The 22,487-nt window shown below is 39.8% G+C and overlaps 1 protein-coding gene across 4 annotated transcripts in view; it reads right to left on the reverse strand.

The window, feature by feature from the left end:
* Nucleotides 1-22,487, reverse strand: part of RSU1 (Ras suppressor protein 1) — a 245,625-nt gene that overhangs the window by 158,640 nt on the left and 64,498 nt on the right. For all 4 annotated transcript variants that reach the window (XM_069086253.1, XM_069086252.1, XM_069086255.1 and 1 more), the window contains 3 exons: nt 17,218-17,336; nt 15,367-15,449; nt 14,979-15,093 (listed from right to left, as the gene is read on the reverse strand). In XM_069086253.1, coding sequence (XP_068942354.1) covers nt 14,979-15,093; nt 15,367-15,449; nt 17,218-17,336 — 317 coding nt within the window. The remainder of the gene's footprint in view (nt 1-14,978; nt 15,094-15,366; nt 15,450-17,217; nt 17,337-22,487) is intronic.

Raw genomic sequence — 22,487 nt, forward strand, 5'->3', positions numbered from 1 at the left:
CTTCAGAATTAGATTGCAGAAAATGGAAGCTAATGACTTTATGAGAAATCAAGATGCTATTAAACAGATCCAAACAAATGAAAGAATAGAAGGCAATGTGAAATATCTCATGGGAAAGACCACTGACCTGGAAAATAGATCCGGGAGAGATAACTTAAAAATTATTGGACTACCTGAAAGCCATGACCAAAGTAAGAACCTAGAAAGCATCCTCCAGGAAGCTCTCAAAGAAAACCGCCCTGATGTTTTAGAACCAGAGGGCAAAATAGAGGTTGAAAGAATCCACCAATAACCTCCTGAAAAAGATCCCCAAAAGAAATCTCCTAGGAATATTATGGCCAGGTTCCAGAATTCCCAGATTAAGGAGAGAATATTACAAGCAGCCAGGAAGAAACAATTTGAATATTGTGGAAACACAATCAGAATAACCCAGGGTCTGGCAGCTTCTACACTGAGGGATCAAAGGGCTTGGAATATGATATTTCAGAGGGCAAAGGAGCTGGGATTAAAACCAAGAGTCACCTACCCAGCAAAACTGAGTTGTCATGTTTCAGGGGGAAATATGGTCATTCAGTGGAATAGAGCACTTTTAAGCATTCTTGATGAAAAAACCAGAGTTGAATAGAAAATTTGACATTCAGGTACAAGAAGCAAGAGAAGCATGAGAAGTTAAACAGGGAAAAGAAATCATAAGGAACTTATCAAAGTTTAACTATTAACATTCTTACATGGAAAAACAATAATTGCAACTTATTAAACTTTTCTCAGTAGTTGAAGGGAATAGAAGTATATATATGTCTACATCAGAGGGTATATGAATGTGTGTGTATATGTTTACAGGTATACATAGATAGAGTGCACAGGACCAATTTAACAGGAAGGGATGATACTTAAAAGGTGAAATTAAGAGGTGAGAGAGGAATATAATGAGAGGAGATGGGGAGAGACAGAATAGGGTAAACTATTTCATATAGAAGAGGCAAGGTAAAATGGTTACAATGGAGGGGAAGAATAGGAAGGCAAAAGGGAATGGGTCAACCTTATTCCCACTGAATTTGGCTTCAGGAGGGAATGAAATACACACTAAAAAGGGTATCTCACCCTCCAGAAGAGTAGGGGGGGAAGGGGATGAGAGGGGGGATGATGGAAGGGAGGGCAGGCTGGGAGGGAGGGAAGTTGGGAGCACCCATTTTAAAAGGGACGGGATCAAAGTAGAGAATAGAACAAGTGGGAGGTGGGACAGGAGGGAGTGAAATATAGTCAGTCTTTTACAATGTATCTACTATGATATTATTTTGCATTAGCCACACATGTACAAACTATACTGAACTGCTTATGTTCCCAGTAAGGGTGGGAGATAAGGAGGAAGGGAATGAATCTGGAATTCAAAGTTTTAAAATCAAATACTCAAATACACACACATATATATACACACACATATATACATATATATATATATATACTATTATTAATACTATTTTACATATAATTGGGAAATAAGATATACAGGCACTGAGGCATAGAGATCCACTGGAAAAGTTGAAAGGGGTATGGGCGAAAATATGGGAGAGAGCAGACTGGAGGAGGGGATATCCTGTGGGACTGCTATTTTGGGGCAGTGGGTAGAGGAAAAACGGGGAGAAAATTTGTAACTCAAAATCTGGCAGAAATGACTGATGTAAAGCAGAAGTTAATAAAGCATTTGAAAAAATAAAAGGAACTATCTTGTAAACAATATGGTGGTATGCACACTTCTCTAGATGAAGAGGTATAAAAGAAGGGGTTACCTAGGGGCTAATGCTGGAAAGAAGCTTAACTTTTTTTTTTTTTAAGAAATAAATGCCTTATGATTCTGCTCATTATCTACAGGGGCTTCTCAGAATAAAACACCCTTCCCTTTCACAGATTATCAATTTCCTCTATGTATCTTCCCCTAATAGAATGTCAACTCCTTGAGGGCAGGGATTGTCTTATGTTTGTATTTATAAACCCAGTGGTCAGCATGGGGTCTGGCACAAACTACATGATTAATTAATGTTTTCTCATTCACCCATTTAGAAGACCCAGAAGGGCAGGTTTTCTGAGTGAAATCTCGAAGTCTGCAGATGACACTGTGATAGTGAATCCAAAAACCAAGGAGTGATAAAGAAAATCTCTCACTGGGTGAGGGGAGAGAAAAAATCATAACTGCTGGCATCTGCATAATGCTTTAAGTTTTACAAGGTACTTTCCATATTTTATCTTATTTGATCCTCAAGACAGCCCTGGGAGGCAGGTGCTACCCTCACTGTACAGAAGAAACTAAGGCAGACAGAGATTTAATGACTTGCCCAAGGGCACCAAAGCTAGTGAGTGACTGAGCCAGGATTCAAACTCAGGTCTTTCTGATTTCAGGTCCAGCACATGGTGAAAAACATTCCACATTATTACCTCTGCTACCAGCTAGTCTGGACCCACATTCTTTATCCTGGAGAAGAATTTCCCAACTGGTTTCCCTATCTCCTATCTTTCCACACATCAATTTACCCAACATAGTGACATGAGATTGATTTTTCTAAAACATCAATCAATCAACAAGCGTTATTATGTGCATGGTCAGGGCCTATGTCTCATCTGAACATTTTACCTCCCCCAGAGCTTTTGAAGAGAAGTATTCTGCTCACAAGGTAAACAAACAGTAATATTCCTGAAAGACTGAGCGAATCATATGCTCCATCAAGGCTACAGAGAACATGCATTTCCTTAATAAGGTGACCGTCTCATTTCATGCCATGCCTCTGATCAAGAATGCACAACTGCTTTGCATCGCCCACCTTCTCATCCTAGCATTGAGAGGCCTCAGTGTGGATCCAACCTTCCTGCCTGAGTTTATCCCTAATTAGCACTCAAGGCCGGGAGCCACGTGACTGGTTTTCTCGTGACCAAATAAATACCTAAAGGAATCCCTATCTCCAGGAGAGGGAGCATGACCCAGAATAAAGAGATGGAGGTCTGAGTCTCAAACTCTCCTGGCTTAACAACAGGACCCAACTCTTATCCAGGCTTTGCATCTCTCTTAGCACCCATCACAGTTCTGTACATGGTAAGCACAGACTAAATGTGCTGAATGATTGCTGGGCCCAGCAAGAGATGCAAAATGCGGGGACCTCTGAGCCTCAGTCTCCTCATCTGTAAAATGAGAGTAATACCCCTACTACCAACCTCACAGACTTGTTAGGAAAGAGCTTTAACTACTTCAAACTGCTCTAAACATGTATGTTAGCATCACTATACTTACTACCCTCTAGTCACTTCATGTTCTCTTCCTAACTAGACTGCAAGTGTCACGGCATGCACTATTTTTAAACTCTCATGGAATATCAAATGGTACTGAGAACAGAAGTAGACACTCAATAAAAACTTATGAACGAATGAGTGGGAATGAAAGGCTCACAATGTTCAACAACTTTCCAGGAAAAGGACGTGTTGTGGACCAGGATCCAAAGACACTGGTCCAACAGGGAGCTAGGGCTAAAGGATCTGCCCAAACATGGTGATCATCCAGAAGGCAGTGCTCATAAAGGGTCAAACATAGCCAACTACGATAATTAAGGAAACCAAGGGGATGTCCAGTGAAGACACCACAGTCTGGAATGACAGAATTGAGAGGAGATAGGAGTTAGGACTAGAAGACCATGTAATGTAAGGACATGGACACAGGGAAAAGGACCTAGTCATTAAACCATGAAATAAAAGAATGGCAGGAGGGGATTGCTCTTGAAGACTAGAAGAAATAATTCTAGGATAAGTAAAATGAATTAACACAGTGAAGGGTAAATTTATGCAATTCATCATCAAAAGAGGTGTTAAAAGGATGAAAACACAAATAGGGCCATGAAGGATTTCCATAATGTAAGGAAAGACCAATAAATGAGAGGCAGAGGTACGTGGCAGTAATCGAGTCTGGAAGATCTCAGCACAAGTCTGCCCTCTGATATGTACTGGCTGTACAATCCTGGGTACGTAACTTAAGCTCCCAGGGCCCTAAGACAACCTCTAAGATGATAAGTTTCAGAGGAGCTGCTGATGGGAGCTGCCCTACCTCTGGCATCACAAAAAGCAAATCAGAGACCAAGAATGAGTTCACAAAGGCAACTAGGTTAAACTGGGGCACAGCCCTGATCTTCTGAGGGAAGGGAGCACAGGGAAGGGAGCCAGGCCTTCTAATGAAGTAACTGCTTTCAAGAGACAGAGAGTACTGAATTGGCATGGATATGACCCAATATGGCAAAACTTGACTCCTTGTGTATGACTGATATGATATGGGGAAACAGTTTAAGTGTTTCTGAAGGAAGTTGCTGATATACATTTACGGTGAGAAGAATCTCTCCAACGGAAAATTCTAATAGGAGTTACCAATCAATACCACCAACTTTTCTCTCTGGACAGGACTATCTTTGGCTCTTTGTTAAACAAAAGGAATGTTGGATCACTGCAAAACGTGACAAGCTTTACCAGCTGGTGCTAATCTAGATTGATGCCAATGTTCAATCACGTCGAACCTGACACTGGGCTTCTTGAAATTTATAACAAGGAAGAGAAAAGGTTTAAGCATTGTAGCTCCCCATCCCTTTTAAGGCAATAATTCACCAGGTGAGGAAATCATTCACTTAGCAATTTTTAAAACCCACATTTAGAGCCAGTTGTGCATGCAAAGATCCACAGACATAGAACATCTGGAGTGGAGTCTGCTCAAAATGTCATGTACATGCCTGGCAGGAACAGGTATTGATTATCAACTGCCACCACAGGGAATCAAAGAGCACAATCTATTATGTTCTCACAAGAACTATTAAAGAAAAATAAAAAGCAAGAAAATGCCACAAGTCTATAAGAAAAGTTAAGTTAAAATTTTAAATTTTATAAGGTCCTAACAGTGTTAGAATTTTCCCCAGATTTCCACAGGAAAAACAAATGAAAGCTGTATATTGAATCATCACCTTCTGTCACCTATATGTTATGTAGCTTGTGGGAAGAAATGGCTTTGGGAACATTTCCAAGCATGATAGAAATCTGTATTAAGAGGCAGCATGGAAAAAGGGCTGGAAGGGCCAGCCTTGGAATCAGGGAGACCGAGGCATAAGTCTCAGCTCTGACACAAACCAGTTAGATGATTGTGGACAAGCTGTTTAGTCCCTCAGAGCCCCACATAACTCTCCAATACTGTGCGCCACAGATGACTTTACTAATATTTATTGGTGGAGGACATCTGCAAAACATGAGTTCTCTTTGCTGATCAAAACAATAAATAAATAGGAGGCACCCAGCAAATGGGCAAAAATGACAAAAGATAGAAAGAGTCAATGCTGGAGAGGCTGTGGGATCAGAGACACTAATACACTAATACTGTGGGACTGAGAATTTATCCTAACACTCTAGAAAACAACTTGGATTTATGTAAAGAAAGTAACTAAAGTATCTTGGAGATCCCATTGCTAGGGATTCACACCAAGGAGGAAAAATGTAGAATGAAAGTAGATGTGTGTGTCCGTGTGTGTGTATACACACCCCAAAATATTCACAGAAATTTTTTTTTTACCAGTTATGGCATGTGAATATAAGGGAATAGTATTGCACCATAAGAAATCAGGTAGAAGGAATTCAAAGAAACTTAGGAAAGTTTACATAAACTGATGTACACTCAACTGAGCAGAACCAAAGAAGCAATACACAAGTACATATATACAAAGACACATACCATGACTACAGGAATTTAGATGAGAAGAATAATAAAATGAAATGACTCCACCAATTTATAGTTTCTGGGGTCAATTTTAGTTCCCCCCCTAAAGCTAAGGAAATATACTTTTCTCTTTTCATCAGGCTACAAGTCTATGCACCCTAAAACACAGCATATCTTGCCAATCAAGATGCCCATTGGTTTTCTTCAACTGTTTTTCCTTCTTTGTTACAAGGGAAAAGCTCACTGAGCCAAGAGAGCCAAATACTAACAACTGATTGTAATGAAAAAGTAAAGGGAATCAAAACTTTTTTTAAAATGTGAACTGAAAGTACATGGTATTCTTTTCATCTGAGAAACTAAATAAACACCAATTACTAAGAATACAGTAATTATTTGACAAATTTTACTTTGCTAATTAAACACGAAGTAGTGTGTGGAGTTCTGGAACTAAATTACTCTCCACTTGAGTTTTTTCTTAATTCTACCTACTAGACATGGTGTGAAGAAAATAGCAGCAGAAAGCATATGAGCGATATCCAGAAGAGGGAGTTTATGGTGAATGGCCTCAAATGTCAGGCAAGGTTCTTAGCTGACAGGGAGGGGGGAGAGGGGCACCATGGGAGATTTGAAGAGGGAAGAGAAGTTCTGGGAGAGGAACCATGCAGAATAAATTGATAAAGAAGGTAGAGTAGGATTGCCAAGCAGCAGTGAGGGCCCAGTTGAAGTTGTGTAACATAAATATATAGTGGACCCAGCCTGAAGAGTTTAGTAATTTTTTCCTTCTTCTTTCAGCAGGGAATATGATAAGGGTGCCAAGGAGTAAAGAGAAGAGGTCGGTGTCTAGCTGAATTCATTCACCAATGAGTCAAGATGTGGAAATGAGGAAAGAGTGGCTAGGGCAGGAGAGAGAGCCTGAGAGACAGATGAAAGGTCAAGGGTTTGGAGCTCATGGTATAGACAAAAGGAAAGGCAGAGGGACGGGTGGAAAGCCAGTAGATTATGGTCAGATAAGGGGATTTCAGAATTCTTGAACATGGAGGTGGTATAATGGTGAATGATGGGAAGGTCAAGAGTAAGACCAATTTTATGTGTGGCTGTAGTAGGGTGGAATAGGAAAAGCTAATGGGCTGAAGAAATGAGTGGTTAGGATGTTTGAGAGTCAATATGAATTTTAATTAAGTCCCCAAATAGAGGGCAAGAGTTGGGGAGGAGAGAAAAATTATGAACTAGGTACTTGTAATGAGAATGTAAATTTAAAGATCTTCCCTGCCCCTAGGCTAAAGTGCACCTGAAGCCTGGGGTGGGAGGCTTGTTTTTCAGTAGATACTTCTTGATTGGCCAGTGAGTTAATAAGATTGTTACATTCTCTGAGCCAGGAGAAGGCTATATAAGCCCTGATGTGTGTGTAGCTTTGTTTTGGGACTCACTTTGAGAAGTGTTCTGTGATTTGATCAGATGAAACTCTGGAAAGTCTTGTACAGAGGGCCCCCCCCCCCCTTTGAAACCCAGATGTTGTTTGGTATGGATGTAATGGTTGCACAGTTTGGAAATCTGTCTACTTGATCTGTTTTTGTCTTGATAATTCTGTCTGTATACTTTTAAGTTCGGGGTGCTGACCTTTTTCCCCTGAACTAGGTGAACGATACATATCTGACTGACTAAAGTAAGCTTGTTAACCCATTTTGAGTTGCTTTCCTTTATCAAAGCAGATCCAAGAACCTGTGGTGGCAGCAACCCTGAGGACACTTGGGATGCTTGCTGCTACAGTACTGAACTCAATGAGGAAGGAAGAGGAGTGACCTGAAGGTCTGCAGACAACAGCTACCCAGATTTTGACTGGGTGGTGGAAATGAATGGCATGAATCTCAAATAATGGAGGCAGGGGGAGACCCTGGAAGTGGAAATGGGGAGCAAGGAGGATTCCAATTCCCCCACTTTGACCAGTGAGCCAAGGGGAACAAGTTAAGAAAGGGCAGCCAGGAAGGCTGTATACATCAGAAGGAAGCCATGTTTCAGAACAGCTAGAAGACAGAAGGAGTAGGAAAGGAAATAAAAATTTAAGATGAAGGGAAGTTTAGGCTGGGCCTGGAGTCACAAGACCTGAGTTCAAACCCATCCTCAGACACTTAGTAGCTGCATGATTCTGGACAAATCACTTAACCACTATCTGCCTAAATTTCCTCAATTTGAAAATGGTGACAATAATGGCACCTACCTCTTAGGGTTGTTTATAGGATAAAGTGAGATAATATTTATGAAGCATTTAGCATAGAGCCTGGAATATACACAAACACTGATTCCCTTTCCTTCCCCCTTCCGGTCTGAAAGAGGCCCTCCAGAGGGCACAGTGGAAAACGTGGGTGGTGCTTGGTTGAAACTTTGGAGTAGGAGGGTAGAGGGGATGGGAATAAGCAATCAGGTGGTGGGCAATGGAGTTGGATGATGACCTACGGGATCTGGAATCACTGGGGTATGTCCAGGTATGAGAATGTGCATCACTGCGTGGAGGACACTCCTTCTCTTTCTAGAAGGCTGGAGACAAGCACAGCCCAAGATGGAAGGCAGGCACAGTCATATGGTTTCCTTCTCCCTTTAACCCCAAAGACTAGAGATCAGGCAGGAGACCATGCAGCAGGAGAGTGAGGGCCATCTCCCCACTGACTTGCCTCTTCCTCTTCCCTCAGGAAACAGGCACAGCAAGAGACAAAAGCAGGAGGTCAGAGAAATGTCCAGCTGCTCAGGGAGGCACAGCAGGAGGTCAAGGCAGCCTGGGAGGCCCCTTGCCGCCCTTCCTCAGGGGACCGATGAGGTAGGAGATAAAAGGCAAGTTGTCCCAAGGCAAGAAGGATGGGCTCCTCTTCCCTGTCACAGTCTGCTATGTGTTATACCTATGACTGATTGTGTCTTGTCCTTCTTCCTCCCTTACAAGTACAAGGTAATATCCTGAAAGGCGGGACCATGTCTTGAATATCCTGATGTTCCCCACAGCATCCAGTACAGTACCCTTGGACAAATAGTAGACACCAACAAAATATTTGCTGAATTAAACTGAAATCATAATATGTTTTGCCTTTATCCATTTCATGAATTGCCAGGGCTAAACAAAGTCCACCCCTTGAGACAGTCATGTGCTTATGCCTCTCTTAGCTATAGGAGGCCACAGTAAAAGTCTCTGCAGCTTGGTGGGGCCTAGAGAAACTTGCCCTCAACTGGCATTGCCTTTAACAACCAAAGGGTCACCTCTACTCTGCCACAAAGTCTGACAGTAGAAGCATCTCAAGTTAGGGCATGTAAGGACCTAGGACAGGGGACCTAGGCTGATGATTTTTCTTAACTGTTTCATTATGTCAGAGGAGTCCAATTATTCTTGAAGTCATTTAATAACTGCCACTACCTCTTTTCTCAAGACAACAGCTAAACAGTTCACATGTCCCAGAAAGCATGTTAGTTCGACTACAAAACAGGATGCCGCTTCCTGCTCTAAATTCTTGATGGCATTAATGTGTAACAAAACAAGGAGGTCATAGAAAATAGATGGATATACTTACTATATTTTGAAATATTAAGCAGATGACTAATACTAGTCAAGTGACAAAGGGACAGAGCAGATATCAGTCATATTAAAAAATTAAAAAGATGGGTTCAGAACAAGGGTTATTCATCAGCATTATAAGAAAAAGCAATCACTACTGAAAGACATGCTGTCACAAAGGTAAATGGGGACACCAACCAGACCTCTAAGTCTCCACTCAAAGAAAAAGAGCTCAATGGTTCCAAATTGAATGGAAAACCAGTCTTAAACATTAGCTCTGCTATTAATCATGCAGTCATTGGGGACAAACCTGTAGAGTCACACAAAGCAGGCATGAAAAAAAAATCAAAAAAAGTAACCAATGGTGCAACCTAGAAACTTACATGCAAAAAAAAAAAAATCAGCATCCATGGAATGGGAATGCAGTGAAAAATATGGTGGTGGAACATTTTAAAATCGGACTTTAAGAAACAAGTATTCTAGAAGAATAAAAAACCCACAAGCATCTGCTCCGCACCAAAAAAAGAGACAAAAGAGTAACAAGAACAGAAAACATTTGGATAGACTTGTAAATGTAAAATAAAGAGCTCCCACAAAGGAACAGGCCATGTTCTACAGTGGAAAGTGCACTGGAAATAGATGGGAAACCTCAGCTCCAGCCCCCGCCCTGCCACTGACCAGCTCAGTGACTCTGGCCTCGCCACGTCATTCCTTAGTGTCACCGTCATCACAAAATCAAACTGGCTAACCGCTGGCTCCCTTCAGTTTTCTCAAATGTAAGGATGTGCTTTCCAACTGTAACATTCTACCATGAACATGCTAACTCAAAAGGACTCCTAAAAACAGCATTCTATGCAATTACACTCATAATTAGGGTCAAATACACATTTTCATTAAGAAGTTAAGTAGAATACAAGGTCCCTTATAACTCAGAAAACAGGATCAAAGCAGGGGAAAAACCCCTCTAATCTTCTATATTGGATAATTTCTACTACAGGAAAGTCAAAGAACAATTTGCTAAGCACTTTCTATTTGTGAGGCATTGTTTTGGCTTTGGAGGAAATACTAAGAAGATGGGATTCCAGTTCATGGAGTTGACAACTTAGGTCAAGATCAAATGCAACATGGTCCCAATCTGACCTTTTGAAAATCATTTGAGACTGTTCCCCCAACTTGACCCCACCTCCTCAGAAAATTAAAGGCTATAATTTTATTGGTCAAATGATGTCTCTGTTCAATGTAAACATGAATAAAAAGGAGGAAATCATAAGAATTTCTAGACTCAGCAATTCTGACAGTTATGAAATCTAAAATATAATGGGAGAACTTGCAATAATGCAGTAACATTTTGGAGAAGTCCTTTAAGAAAGTAGAATTTTCTAGGTCACTAAGGATTAATCTTTTTTTTTTTTTAAAGCAATAGGGGTTAAGTAACTTGCTCAAGGTTACATGGCCAGTTATTTCTGGGTGTGGTGCTAAGTATCTGAGCCCAGATTTGATCCCCAGGTCATCCCAACACTGGAGCCGGTGCTTTTACTTGCTGAGCCACCTGGCCGCCCCAGGATTAATCTTTTTAAGGCTAGAACTTTTAACACTAACATTTTTAGGCCTCTTCTGCTATTCAAGGACAAGCCCTCCACTGTACAGATGAAAGAACTGAAGCCCACAGGTAAAATGGTTTGCTCTAGATCTCACAAAAGGTGGTAGAGCTACCACAGAACTTAAGTATTTTTTCATTCCATCCTTTAGTTCTGGGGTAGTTGTTGGAGGTGGAAGAAATGGGCCCCCCCCAAACCCCCATCCCTTGCTCTCCTTCCCTCAGGATAGTTAAAGTTGAATCCTCCATCAGTATCTCCCTTCCCTGCTCTACTGGCTAAGCTTTTAATACCAAGTGCCTTATGAGGGAGGTAGGGTCTTGAGAGACACTGTTCTTGACGTAGGCCCCAGCACAAGAGTCAAAAAGGGCTTCTGTATATGATGTTTGTGGAGTTTTGAGCACCACGCAGAGTTCTAACAAGACATACAATAAAATTCTTTGTTAGAAACAAAACATTCAAAAAAGTTTACCAACACCTAATGAACATACAATTAAATGGTGCTAGCTTGACAACTTTTTAAAAGGAGTCGCAGAGTGGTTTAATCACATCCTAACTTTAAAAATCTGGATTTTGCCAGGGCAAAGAAAATGCCTAGGTATTTCTAAAGTTCTATGGAATATACTTTGACTGAAATGTTTTCTGTTTTTTTTAATGATGATGCCAGAGATAAAAAGGCATCCTGAAGGGATAACAGAACAATTCCCTAGAGGAATCACGGTCTCCCTATCATTTCTGAATATATCTCTGCCATCCTCTGGAATAAACCTTAGAGAGTCAGAGTCAGGAAAGGTTGTTTCTGGGCACCTGTAGTATATATTAAAAAGCCTGAAACAACTGGGCTGTCCATTACCAACTTCCCTAAAAAATAATCCCACAGGGAGAGTAGTTGTGAAGGTTTTCAGCAGGTGTATGGATGACTATTTATTGGCTACATTATAACTGCTACTCCTTTCATGCATAGGTTGGACTAGACAGTCATTTAGGTCCCTTCCAATGTTCAAATTCTGTGATTACACACATTTTGGAGCCTGATAACATAAAACACTTTGGGAAGACTTCTTATTTGACAAGAACTTCTAGGAAAACTGGAAAATAGCTTGGCAGATATTAGGTTTAGATCTAATTATACATCCTTGCACCATACACTACAATAAGCTCAAAATGGATATACAAATGTAATATTAAATATCACACCATTTAAAAAATGGAGGAGAACCAGATAAGGTACTTGTCATGGTTATTAGGGAGAAAATCCTTAACCAAACAAAGGGCACATGCAATCATAAAAAATAAAATAGAAAATTTCAATTATATCAAACTGAAAAGCTTTTATATAATCAAAGCCAACAGAAAAAGGCTAATAAGGAAAAATCTTTGCATTAAATATCTCTGATAAGAGTTCACCCAAGGAACATAGAGAACTAGCACAAGCATGTGATGGAGAGCCATTTTCCAATGAAGAAATATGGATATGAACAAATGGATTCCAAAAAAAGCAGGTTGTTGACATTCATAGCAAAGACTGCTCCAAATCATTCCTTATAAGAGAAGTTCAAACCATAACAAATCTGAGGCTTTACCTTGCAAATGGGCAAATATGACAAGGATGGGAATAGTCAATGATGGAGAGGCTGTGGAAAGGTAGGCACATGAACACACTATTAGTGGAATTGTGTATTGGTGCAACCATTCAGGAAAACAATTCAGAATTACTGATCACTCGACAAGCGTTAACTTACGTGTTGCACATGAGGGAGCAGTTGCTATAGCAAGGCACTGTAACAGGAACTGGGGATACAAAAGGGGAAACAGTGCCTGTCCCCAAGGAGTTTACACCACATGTACATATGTAAGCCCATGCATAATATACACAAGGTAATTTGGTGAGATATTGAACCAGTAGCTAAGGGAGGGATAAGAGAGAATTGAGAAAAGCTACAGATAGAGAGCAGTACTAGAGCTGAGGTTTAAAGAAAACTGGGGATTCTGAAAGGGAGAGGTAAAGAAGAAATGTACTCACACATAGGGACAGCTAATGCAAAGACACACAGACAGGAGTGCTGTGTGATCAAAACAGCAAGGAGGTCAGTATGGCTGGATCACAGAGCGTATAGAGGGCTGTCATATACAAGAGGACTAGAATGGTGGCCAAAGAGAGCCGCTACCACTCTTTGGTCAGCAGGGCACTTCTGTGTTAAAAACCTAAGTGTATTTCCCAAATATAAAAGTACAATTTAAGTGTCCTACCCCTTTTCTTCTCCTTTGGGAGAGGCAAAAGTACAACTTATGGCATTAAAATTAACCTTCAAAGGCTAAAATCACTGTTTTGTTTATGATAATCTCCTTCCTGTTCAGAAACCTACAATGGATTCCCCTCTGGTCCACAAGGTAAACACTCCTGGGCTTGTCATTCAATGCCTTTCACAATAGCAAGCTCAGTTTACTATTACTTTCCCAAATCCTTTGTTCCAAACAAAGTGTCTTATTCAAACATACCTCATGCTTCCCCAATATCATGCTTTTGTTGACTGTATTCTACCCACCTCAAATACCCTCTCCCTTCTCTCTACCACCTAGTCAACCCATACCTGTTCTTCAAGACTCAGTTCAAACCGCAAGTCTAAGGTCACCCTACCTAAAGCAATACTTCCTTGGTCTCAACACTAATAATTATTATTGTCTTTTCATAACTCATTAGGCAATTTGTCATACACTTTTTCAGTTTATGCCTGGAACAAAGGAGATGTTTAATAATGCTTGCTGAGTGACAGCATTCTGCAGTTGTAGAAAACAATGAGTTTAATTTAATTAGCTGTTTTTCTACTTTTTTGCCCTTTTATGTCTTGTCTCCATAACTCAAAACCACAAGCTCACTGAGTATAGAGTTTATCTCTTACATTTAAAAAAATCTTACACTTTTTAAAAAATGTAAGGTCCATTGGGCCTTACCATCTGCTCTGCTAATGCACCCCATGGACTCCTAGGGCCCTGTATACACTGTACCACTAAATGCTAAAGAATCCTGTGCCTTGTTAGCTATCTACCCTGCCAATGTACCCTAAAGACCACCTGGTCCTTCCATCTGCCCCTGCTGGATATACTGTTTCTCTCAATTAGAAAACAAGCTTTGTGAGTGCAGGGACTATTTCAATTTTCCATTTACAGGTCCTATGCTTAAAATACTGAAAGCACTTAAATGATTCGTTTAGTGCAGTGTCTTATATTTAGTAAAGACCTATTGAATTGATTGAAAAAATTCTCCTCCAATTAGGGTTTACTTGCTTGACAGATGACAGACGAACATGAGATGGTAACAATCCTCATCACACACATACACTTTCTATCGTTCACATGTCTTATACCCATTACTTTATTTGATCCTCACAAGAGTCCACAGCACGAAAATTATTGCCACAAACCTCATATTACGGTGGATGAAATGAAGGTTCAGAGAGTAAAGACTAATGGCTACTAAGCTCCTAAGACCAAAATTATAAATTTAGGACTTGAAAGGACCCAAGAAGTCCCCAAGTCCAATGCCTTCCTTTTACATAGGAGGAAAATGAGGCAGAGAGAGGAGAGGTCACACAGGTACAAGCAGCAGAAGTGGAATGCAAACTCAGCCCCTGACAACCCCAAACAGCACGCGTCGCATCCTGCTGAAGGGCAGGGCCGGGACTCCAGAGCCCAAGCTCTGGCTTCCAGGCCAGGGCCCTCTCTTCCCACTACACCATTAGAGCCCTCAAGGGCTGATGCTCAAGCAGCTATTAATTACTTTGGGGAGAGAGCTGGGGAAGGAAAGAGGGAGAAAGAAGAAACCGGACCGGACCAAGCGACCCCTACCATGAGCAGCTGCTTCACACAGCACAGCATGGGACGGGAATAGCTCTGGATGATTCACATGAAGACTGCACTTGAGGATCTAGGAGACCACATGCAGCCTCATGGCCGAAGGGGGCCTGACTTGCATTTGACTAACACAGAACTAGAAGTCTCCATCAAATCCGTGAACTGTGGCTGGGGCATCTCTCAAGCCTGAGAGAGGAGCAGGGGATGGTTCCAGAGGCCATGCATGGGAGAATGACTACTTAGATGCACCATCCAATCCATTCCTGTCCAGCCTTACCGAGCTCAGGAGGAAGGACAGTCAGGCGGTTCCCCTGGATGTGTAGCTCCTTCAGCTGTGTAAGTTCCCCAATTTCTTTCGGCAGTGAGATCAGGTCATTATCCCTAAGGCTGAGCTACAAGAAAATAAAAAGTTGTCTGAACACTTTTCCCACAAAGGAGCACGCCACAGAAACTCTCGTCCTCCTCCTTGCCCTCTCTCTCCTCCCCGCCGCTCAATCCTTTCAATTTATTTACAAGTGTCTTGCAGATAAACAAGAAACAGTATCAGGTGTAGTGGTTTATTCCTGGCAAAACAAACCCCACGACTTCTCAAATTGACTTGATTCTACTCCTACAAGGGCTGCAAAAGTGAATTGATTTTCTAAGAATTTAGATAAATTACTTACTATCTGCAACTTTGTGAGCTTCCCAATATCTGGCGGCAGGATTTCAAAATCGTTGTCACTTAGATAAAGTGCGCGCAGGGTGGCTGCAAATTAAACAGCAATATATAAACAGGGTGGCACAGAACCCAACCATTTGAGGTCTGATCAATAAGAGAGAGTCGGGTTTGATTAATAACCCTGACTTCGGTGAAAAGCCTTTGACACAGCTAGAGCTTGCAGTCATAAGAAGCAGGTCAAAATCAGATTTACTGGCTTACTGTACTGCTGCTGTGGGCAGGAAAACGTCTATATTGGAACGGACGGACACAATTAACAGTTTCTACCACGCTCAGCATGAGCAGTCTGGGGCACCTCGTTTCAGCATGAAGGCTTTCAGAAAAGATAGATATTACTCTCTATTGCTCTCATGCCCATTTATCGGTCCATTTGCATCCAAGTTACACAAAGAAACCTTCTGTGCCTTTCCTATTGATATCTAGAGCAAAGAGAATCCTGCATGAAACAACTGTAAATACAGCCATGAGAACAGTTCACTAATGACGAAGGTTATAATTTTGTGGCCTCATTTCCAGGCAGACTAATTACTATTATTATTGTAATACACTATTATTCAGAAGGGGGGGGGAGGACAGAGAGATAATAAAATAATAGGAAGGATGAAATACAGGAAACTACTATTTATCCAGAATCTATCTAAATAACCAGAAATCATTTTTTTAAACAATATTGTACAATGAGCATTTTTAGTTATAATGCTAACCTTAAGGAAACACAAAATCTTTAAATGTAGCATGAATCATCAAAAAAGGGAAAGACTACTTTGTGTTCAATCTAGCGGGTATTTTAATATGTCAGTCTTTTGTCTTAGTGGGGGTGGGAATGGCTGAGGATTTGGATTCAAATGTGAGGATTGTCTGGCATGGAAAATCCTTCCACCGATGCTGATTAACTCCTCCAAAACTTCAAATCTCAGAATGGCCTAGGGCACTGAGAGGTGAGGTGACTGGTCTGAGCCAGGACGTGTCAGAGGTAGGCCCTGAACCCAGGTTTTCCTGACTCTGAGCAGGTATCTTCCTCACTATGCTATCTCTTATGTGCTGTGAAGATTACTGTATTTAAGCTGTATATGCAAACTGTAGCTAAACATAATATGACATTAATGTGAAGCCTCCATTCTCAACAGCAATAGATCAAGGTCAGTCACTAAATTCAGTTTTTAATTAAAACTAAGTTGCATTTTCTCAGGTTTGGCAAACTGTGGCCATTGTACTCTGCCTCCACAGAAGAAATGTTAGCCATGTGACCCTATGATAGGACACTGGGTGCCATCGGGTCGTCAAATATGCTTTCATACAAAATTGCCAGACTCGAAAGATTCTTTCCCAAATGATTAAAATAATAATCCTGGCTGAGAAATGTTTAATGTCTTAAAGAGTTCATTAGAAAATTTATACTCATAATAGTTTAGAATGTTCTTCTGTGGCAGATCCCATAAAGGAGTTAATGGCAAGAGGACAGTGAGAGTCCTTTGTTATATACTCCCTAAGATGAAAGTCAGATTCTTTATCCTTTCTAGCTAAATACGTGATTTGATCATACTCAGGAAAATATTCCCTACCAGAAAGTTAATATGCCATTACCAAGCAAGTCCACTTTGGCCCAACAGTGTCAGGTAACCATAGATCAAATATACATACTGCTGAGCTATGAAGGAATATTCAAAAGGACTCTGGGAAGAAAAAAATATATATCCAATAATTTCTCTTGGAGTTTGGGCTCTATCAAATAAATTTCACTTTTAGAACGCAAAGTGCCTTTTAAAAAAGATTTACAGAATTAAAAGTTTCTTACTAAGGTAGAAGAAGTTTCCAGGAAGAGAATTTTCATTCAAGTTGTTATAAGTCAAGTCAAGGACCTCCAGGGCTGGTAAAGAGCCAAATCCTCGGGGCAAAGTATTTAGCCTGTTCATACTTTTCAAAAAAGAAAAAAAAAAAGCAAATGTTTAGGCAACATAGATAACAGAAGTCTCAGAAATGTAACATATTCCATTAGCCAACTGCTCCTACACTAGTATGTATAACTTATAACATAGGTTAATACAGGAGTTTGAATGGTAAAAAATATTTCAAAGTCCATCTAGTCCAAGGTAAGGAAACTGGGGGGGGGGGGGAAGGGTAGTAGAATGACTTATAAAAAGGTAGTGAGAATCAGTCAGGATTTCTGGTTCCAAAGCCAGGACTCTTTCCACCCTAAGATCTCAAAGCCCATCATGAATATCAGTCATAATAATGTTTTCTCCTTACTCGATTCTATAAGTCAGTATATACCTATATGAGTACAGCCTGGAAGCACACTGTAATCTTAAAATCACTTTCTTAGTTGTTAATTTATATAAACTATATGAGTTCATGAAAACTGGCATGCTTGAGTAGGAGCCAAGATAGCAAAAGAAGTATAGCAGATTCTATCCCACATCTCCTCCAGAGAGACCTAGAAAACATAACAGAAAAGGTCCTGGTAAGTATTTCTAAAGTATGGGTTGGCATTGGGAAACAAACAGAGAGGTCAGAGAACACTGGGGAATGGAGGATAAGCACAAATGGTCCTATCTAGCCAAGGGACAGGCTATGCACCAAGGCAAGAAAAAGTCCCAAGCCCAGAAAATGGGGACCTAAACTTATGCAAGGCACAAGAATAATTGTCAACTGGTTGTTCTGTGGCCCATTACCCAATTCGGGGTCACAGATGCAGGGAAGATGGAGTCTACGGTTGGAATTCAAGAGTGAGAAATGGTTGTGGGTCCCAGGAACAGAACAGGGTCTTATTCCCAACTCTATCCTGGTCTGAAGCATGCTTCCAAATTTTGAGGATACGAATGCCAGACCAAAGGGAACCTGTACTTCTGTCACTTTGAACCAAGAGTTTTCCAGTTGACTGATAGTGGCTGAGTCCAGAAGCAGTCTACTGGAACTCTAATGGGTACAAATGCACAGGTGTGTTGCCCAGACCATGACCAGGTGAAGGACTTGCAGAACTCAGACCAGGAGAAGACAAATCAGATTTTTCATTGGATCAGACCACTTAGGGAGCACTGAAGGTTTGCAGGTCACAAGCCCAAACTCTCCCTGAGATCCTAGAGTAACATAAAACTCAATAGTCTCAAGAAAGCAGCAACAAGACCATCCCAGGCATTCCCTCTGAAAGATTAAGAGACTGACCCTAACAAAATCATATATCAGGAAGTAGGCTGGAAAAATGAACAAACGAAAAAAGAATCCAAACAGAAAGAAACTATCATAGTGGCAGATGCTCAAAACACAGACCCAGAAGAAGAAAATTACTGCAAAATATCTAAAAGCAAAACCTGAAAGAAAAAACATAGCTTAGCAACAAGATCAAACTAGAATTTCTGGAAAAAATAAATTCAGCAAGAATTTTTAAAGAGTTTTAAAAATTGTTTGTAAATTAAATGAAAGTACTACAGTAAAAAAAATGAAAAAGAAATGCAAGCTATAGAAGAAAGAATTGATAAAGGATTAGCAGCAAGGTACAAGAGGCACAAAATCTTACCCAAGCAACAAATTAAAATAAGAGACAACAAAAAGTATCAAAGGAAAAAAAAGAAAATATAAGGTATCTCATTAGCAAGCACTGACCTAGAAAAGAAATTGAAGAGACAATTTAAGAATTAATGGACTACCTTGGGCAGCTAGGTGGTGCAGTGAATAGAGCGCTGGCTCTGGAGTCAGGAAGACCTGAGTTCAAATCCGGTCTCAGACACTTAACACAAAACTAGCCATTTGACTTTAGGCAAGTCACTTAACCCCAATTGCCCTACCTTCCCCTCTGCAAAAAAAAAAATTAAAATTAAAATTAAGAATTGATAAATTAAAAAAAAAAGAATCAATGGACTACTGTCACAAAAAAAGGGCCTAGACATCAATTTTCAATAAATCAGAAAATAAAATTTCCCAGGTCTCTTAGATCAGAGACTGAAGTGATAATAGAAAGTATTTATCAGTAATCTCCTGAAAGAAACCCAAATACAAAAATTCCCAGGAACATTATAATTAAAATTCAGAGCTTCCTGGTTTAAAAAAAAATACTGCAGGTAACCAGAAAGAATTCAAGTACTGAGGAGTCATAGTTAGGATCAAACATGATTTAGCAGCCAATACCATAAAGAAACAGAAAGCATGGAATACACTACATCAGAAGGCAAAGGTTATATACTTAGCTCAAAAATAACTTAACCAGTAAAACTGATAATAACCATAGAGAAGAAAATAAATCGATCTTTCATGTAATAGAGGACTTATAGAGTTGAATAGAAAATTTGAAATACAAACACTGGAATCAAGAGAAATTTAAAAAGGTAAACATAAGTAAATGATCACAATGGACTAAAAAAAAGGATGAAGTTTTTACATTTTAATGTGGTAAGATGATACATGTATCACCCTATCATTATCATGGAGTCTGATTAGACAGGAGGTCTAGGAGTAGTTCTTTTAGGTCTGAAGATCTTAAAAGAAGAAAGAAAAGGGTGAGGAAGTAGAATACACTAGGAAAAAGAAGGATAAGAAGTTATCTCAAATAACTGAGCTATACAAGTAGAAGACTATACAAACAGGAAGGAAGTGGTGGGCAGGAACAGGCGATACTTGAACCTCATTCTTATCTAAACGTGTCAAAGCAAAGAAAAATATGCACACATTTGGTTACAGAAATACATTCTGGGTATGAAATACATTTCACATATCAGGGAAACAGGAGGGAATAAGGGGAGAGAATAAAAGGGAAGGAAAATTACAGGAGGGCTTAGTCCTAAGCAAAATAAACATTAAGGATGTAGAAAAACACACTTATAGTAGCTCTTTTTGAAGTAGGAAAGAATTTAAAGTTTAACAATGTTCACTAATTGGAGACTCACTGAACAAGTTTTAGTATATAAAAGGGACAAAATACAATTGTGCTGCAAATAATAATGAAGGGAATGGTTTCTGAGAAACCTGTATGAACTGATGCAGAGAGGTTAGCAGAACCAGGAGTTTATACAATTACAACAGTGTAAAGAAAAAGCCTTTAGATGACTTAACTCAGATCAACAATATGAGGAACCACAATCCCAGAGCATTCTAGAGGACTAATGATGAAATATGCTATCCATGCTGCCCCACTCCTGGATTCAGAGAGCAGAGGGTAACAAATATACTTTGGACACCAACACAGAAATTTGTTTTGCTTTCCATGTCTGTAATAGGAGCTTCTTGTTTTCTCAGCAGGGAAGATGGAGTAGTGGTAACAAGAAAAGGAGGGCTGTTGTTCACTGAAAAAAGGAAATTTTTAAAAATATAAAAACTGGTCCACTTAAAGATTACCAGTGTTTTGTTGAATACAACTAAAATCATTCCATTTGGAAAATAATCTTTTTTTGCATAGAGGTCAGAATCATACAGTCAGACATCTTCAGAGATATAGTCTTGTCTCTTAATTTTCAGATGGAGAAACTGAAGCCTACAGAAATAAGAACGACTTGTCCGATGTTAAAAAAAAAAAAAAGCACAGGAGAATCCACATTCAAATTAAAGTTTTCTTACTCTGAACATAATCCCTTCACCATACTCCAAACCAGAGAAGTGAAGACAGGCACAGCCAGGGCTAGTGGTCACAATGACTACATTTAATCATTAGTCCTTCTTGGCAAAACTTCCTTCCTCTTTTCCCTAAAAGTTTAAGTTATATAATGTTAATTTCCAAGACTTTAGGGAGGGGTCTGTGAACTTGGATGTAAAAAAGAGGACATTTTTTCCCACTAACTTTTAGGAGAAATTGGACATTTCTTTCTAATATGAATGTAGGTTACAAACATTATTCTGAGGAAGGGTCTACAGGCTTCACCAGACTGCCACAAAAACAGGTTAAGAACCTTTGCTCTACAGATAAATTGAAAAGTTCATTAAAAAAAATAAGTTTACAGATCAATATGTGAAGCTGGTAGGGAATGTGATATGAAAGGTAATTTCCATCATAATCTATTTTCTCATGATGTATGAAAGCCAAGTTACACCCATTCAAAAGCTATTTTAAAAAGGTGATTTAAGAATAGGAAATAAAACAAAATAAAGTAGAAAGTTACCAACTTCTAACTCGAAGAAGAAAGCCAAAGGAGGCTTGAAGCTTGCCAAGACATACAGCTCCCTATTTCATGTGGGAAAATGGAGCAAGTATTCTAAGTGTTAGAAATACATAAGAAAATTGTTCTTTCTTTTAGTTTGAGGAGTCTTAACCAAGGAAATCTGGCTGAGATGCAGAGGAGACAGCTAGCATCAACAATAACTGTAGCCATGCCAAGTTGGCCATGACATGAGGTGAAGACTGAGGATAAATCTCAAAGTTCAATTCCAGCATAAGGAATTTAGGACTATTTGGTGTAGGTCATGTTACAGATAAGTGAGAAAGGTACTGATTATGGTATCTCAGATATTTATTTATTTAAAATGTTATCTCTCAAGTTGAAAACTTTGAAACAATAAAGTTCAACTACTGTAATAAAGAGTTATATTTTTATAAAGTAGAGTAACTTTGAGTCTAGAGTGGTAAAGATTAGAGAACTGAGTAAGAGGTGCAAAGGGAGCTGAAATGCACCTTGAAGAAATTGCAGAGTACTTTCTAATGACACTAAGTTCTTCCCTGAAACCCCTCTTTCTAACATCAGTTTTCTTCTGGTAGTTCTCAATGGCCCCCAGTGCTGGAATACCAGAGTCTCTGAATTAATATGCAGATTACTGAAAGGACAATGGAGAGGTACATGGTGGGCATAAGTATGCTGTCATGTATTATCAAAGAAAAATTATGCAGGAAAAATGGTGTAAAGAATAGGATTAGAGAAATGCATGAACATAAAAGTATAAGGTCCAGTCTTATACTGAGAGTAAGGGACAACCAATGGATGGTCTGTGCACTCCACCAACGTCAGGGCATGAAGATGAAGGGTCCCAGTATACCAGATGCACCAAAAGAGGAACGAAGTCTAGAAAAGTTTCCCAGGATGACAAGGTATATATGAGTAGCAATCTGCAATGATGAAAGGGGCACCCACATTGTAGAGACCACAAATC

This window comes from Petaurus breviceps, unplaced genomic scaffold (genome assembly GCF_028583685.1).
Source record: "Petaurus breviceps papuanus isolate PSGF00001 unplaced genomic scaffold, PetGlider_PUasm1.0 178, whole genome shotgun sequence".
In the NCBI taxonomy this organism is placed as follows: domain Eukaryota; kingdom Metazoa; phylum Chordata; class Mammalia; order Diprotodontia; family Petauridae; genus Petaurus; species Petaurus breviceps.